This window comes from Hyaena hyaena, unplaced genomic scaffold (genome assembly GCF_003009895.1).
Source record: "Hyaena hyaena isolate Hyena2069 unplaced genomic scaffold, ASM300989v1 scaffold_137, whole genome shotgun sequence".
Taxonomy (NCBI): Eukaryota; Metazoa; Chordata; class Mammalia; order Carnivora; family Hyaenidae; genus Hyaena; species Hyaena hyaena.
The window spans coordinates 2,533,661-2,535,826 of record NW_024080769.1 but is presented as its reverse complement, the minus strand read 5'-3'; the positions used below and the strand labels follow the sequence as shown (position 1 = coordinate 2,535,826).

Sequence of the window (2,166 nt, the reverse complement as noted above, 5' to 3'; positions counted from 1 at the left end):
GGGCCTCCCTTGGCAGTGACCCCCAGCAAGAGTTCATTGGTGCTTGCTTTCCTTCCCTTCCCAGAAAAGCAATGTGTTGCTCCCTTTCCCTCAGTGGTAACGCATCAGGGGACAAAGGCCCCCTTCTGGCCACAAGCCCCTGAGGCTAGAGCTAGCTAGGCACAGGCAAGGCTGGGAGAGGGAGAAGCCAATGACTGGGCAGTATGCCTCTTGCTCCATTTTGAAGCAGTCCAGTCTCTGGGCCTGACCCTGAAGACTCCAAAGGCCCAGGACTCCAGGCTGGCGGGGACTGAGACCCAGGGGGGAGGCCAAAGCAACCTCTGCACATAGGTTAAGTGATAAGGAAAAAACCTGGGGCCAGAGTCTTTGTTTGTTTGTTTGTTTTATTGGAAGCAGGGCTCCAGTTGTGGGATTCAGGGGAGCAGGCACAGAGAGTTCTGTCCTGGGTCTCTCCTTCTGGGCCAGTGGGGAAGAAGGGGATGTTAAAAGAGCTAGAGCCCATCCATGGAGGCACTCCTGCACTATGATCTCAGGATGCTCCTTAAGAGCAGGGTAAGAAAAACTAGAAGGAAGGGGTGTCTCCGGGGACGGGCAGAATAGACCTTACCCCCCCCCCCCCCCCCCCCCCCCCCCCCCCCCCCCCCCCCCCCCCCCAGTTCAGACTACCCTGCCCTTCAGCAGTCACTTTCTTACCCTGGGCCCTTAGCCACTGATGGAGGTGATTGATTCCAAGAGCTCTCCTGGGCTTCCACACTCCAGGCCCCCGTCATAAAAACTGGATGTCTTTAACCCTTGGGGGTCTTGACCAAGGCTCAAGACCCCCATTGCCCACCACTCCCCCCACGCCCCCAAGAAGGTCCTAGTATGGCTCAGAAAAGCTGAAGGTGGAGCTCTGCGTCTTCAGGCAACACAAGTGGAGGGGCAACCACCTACGAAGCTTCCCTAGGATCCTCTCTTGCTGCCTTGTGCTCCAAGCTGACAGTCTGAGGAGCTGTGTCCAGAGCACCGAGGCGTAAAATGCTGGAGATACCTCTCAAGGTCGAGGCGCTGCGGGTGAGCCCTAGCCGGTCTAGGTCGCCCGGATCCACGAGTTCTCAGGCCGTCTGGTCCTCTTCCGTAGCACTTGGCTCGGGTTGTGATCGCTTCGCAGAGCCTTCTCCAGCCGCGGGTTCCCCAAGGCTCCTCTTGGACGTCGGTGCAGTTGGCTGGGACGAGGGTGCAGGATGGGAGTTCGGGGGCTGATAGCCGGGTTGGTAGGGATCCAGCGCATCCTTGGAAAGTAGGATGGCGAGGCTGGGCACGTTCTTAAGTACACTGAGACTGGCGGCAGGCTCCCCAGGCTCCTGACCCGGTGTGGGCCCCGGCGGGAGGCTCTGCCACACCTCGCGCACGCTCCGGTAGCGCAGCCGCGTGACCTGATGCAGGCCCGCCAGGCGGCGCTTGAGGATCTCCGCGCACGTGACGGTCTTGGTGGTGGCCCGACCGCAGCCGCTAAAGACGATGGCGCGCGTGGCTGGCTGCGCCATGCTGGCGGTGGCGAAAGCCAGCAGGTTCCGGATCTTGCTGCCCTCTTTGACCCTCATGTGAACGGCTCCCGGCGCCAGATCCGCGAAAGGGCCGGCGCCCGGGCCCCCCTCGGCCCCACCCCCCGCGGGTGCCTCCTCCGAGCGCACCTTACGGAAGTTCTCCATGCGCCGTCGTTGCCCGGACCGCGGGGACGCGGGCTTCGCCATGGGGCCGCTTCAGCCCCGGGGCTGCATGGCCGCCGGTCGCGCCCGGCAAGGGCCGGCAGGGGTAAGGGTGCCGGGGCGGCGTGGACGCTGTTGGGCGGGGTGGGACGGCGCGATCCTCGCCTCCGACTTCTCTCCTGTGGACGCAGATCTACGCCGCGCTCTAAGCGCCCAGTGCTCCGCGCCTTTAGCTGAGGCCCCGCCTGGGAGCCGGGAAGCCCCCGCCCCTTCTGCCAGGCCCCGCCCCTAACTCGGCTCGGCCCGCCCCCGTCCTAGCCTCTCCCGCCTGCAGGGTCCAGTCCCGAATCCAGACACAGGGGCGTGGGAGCGGTGCGCACGGTTCGGTGCAACGGCAGCGACAGCGGGTGACTTGCCAGAGGAAGTTCCCCCATAATCGCCAGTGCCCTCCCTGAGCCAACCCTCATAAACGGACAGC

The 2,166-nt window shown here is 63.8% G+C and overlaps 1 protein-coding gene across 1 annotated transcript; it reads right to left on the bottom strand.

Annotated features, from left to right (window-relative positions):
- Nucleotides 1–645: 645 nt before the first annotated feature.
- RPP25 (ribonuclease P and MRP subunit p25) lies at nt 646–1,898 on the bottom strand. Its single transcript, XM_039238150.1, has one exon. It carries the CDS (start codon nt 1,731–1,733, stop codon nt 1,095–1,097), a length of 639 nt encoding a protein of 212 aa, XP_039094081.1. The 5' UTR covers nt 1,734–1,898; the 3' UTR covers nt 646–1,094.
- Nucleotides 1,899–2,166: the final 268 nt, after the last annotated feature.

Excerpts from the sequence above, each read along its gene's own strand:
- RPP25 (XM_039238150.1), bottom strand. The coding sequence starts at position 1,733 with ATGGCGAAGCCCGCGTCCCCGCGGTCCGGGCAACGACGGCGCATGGAG.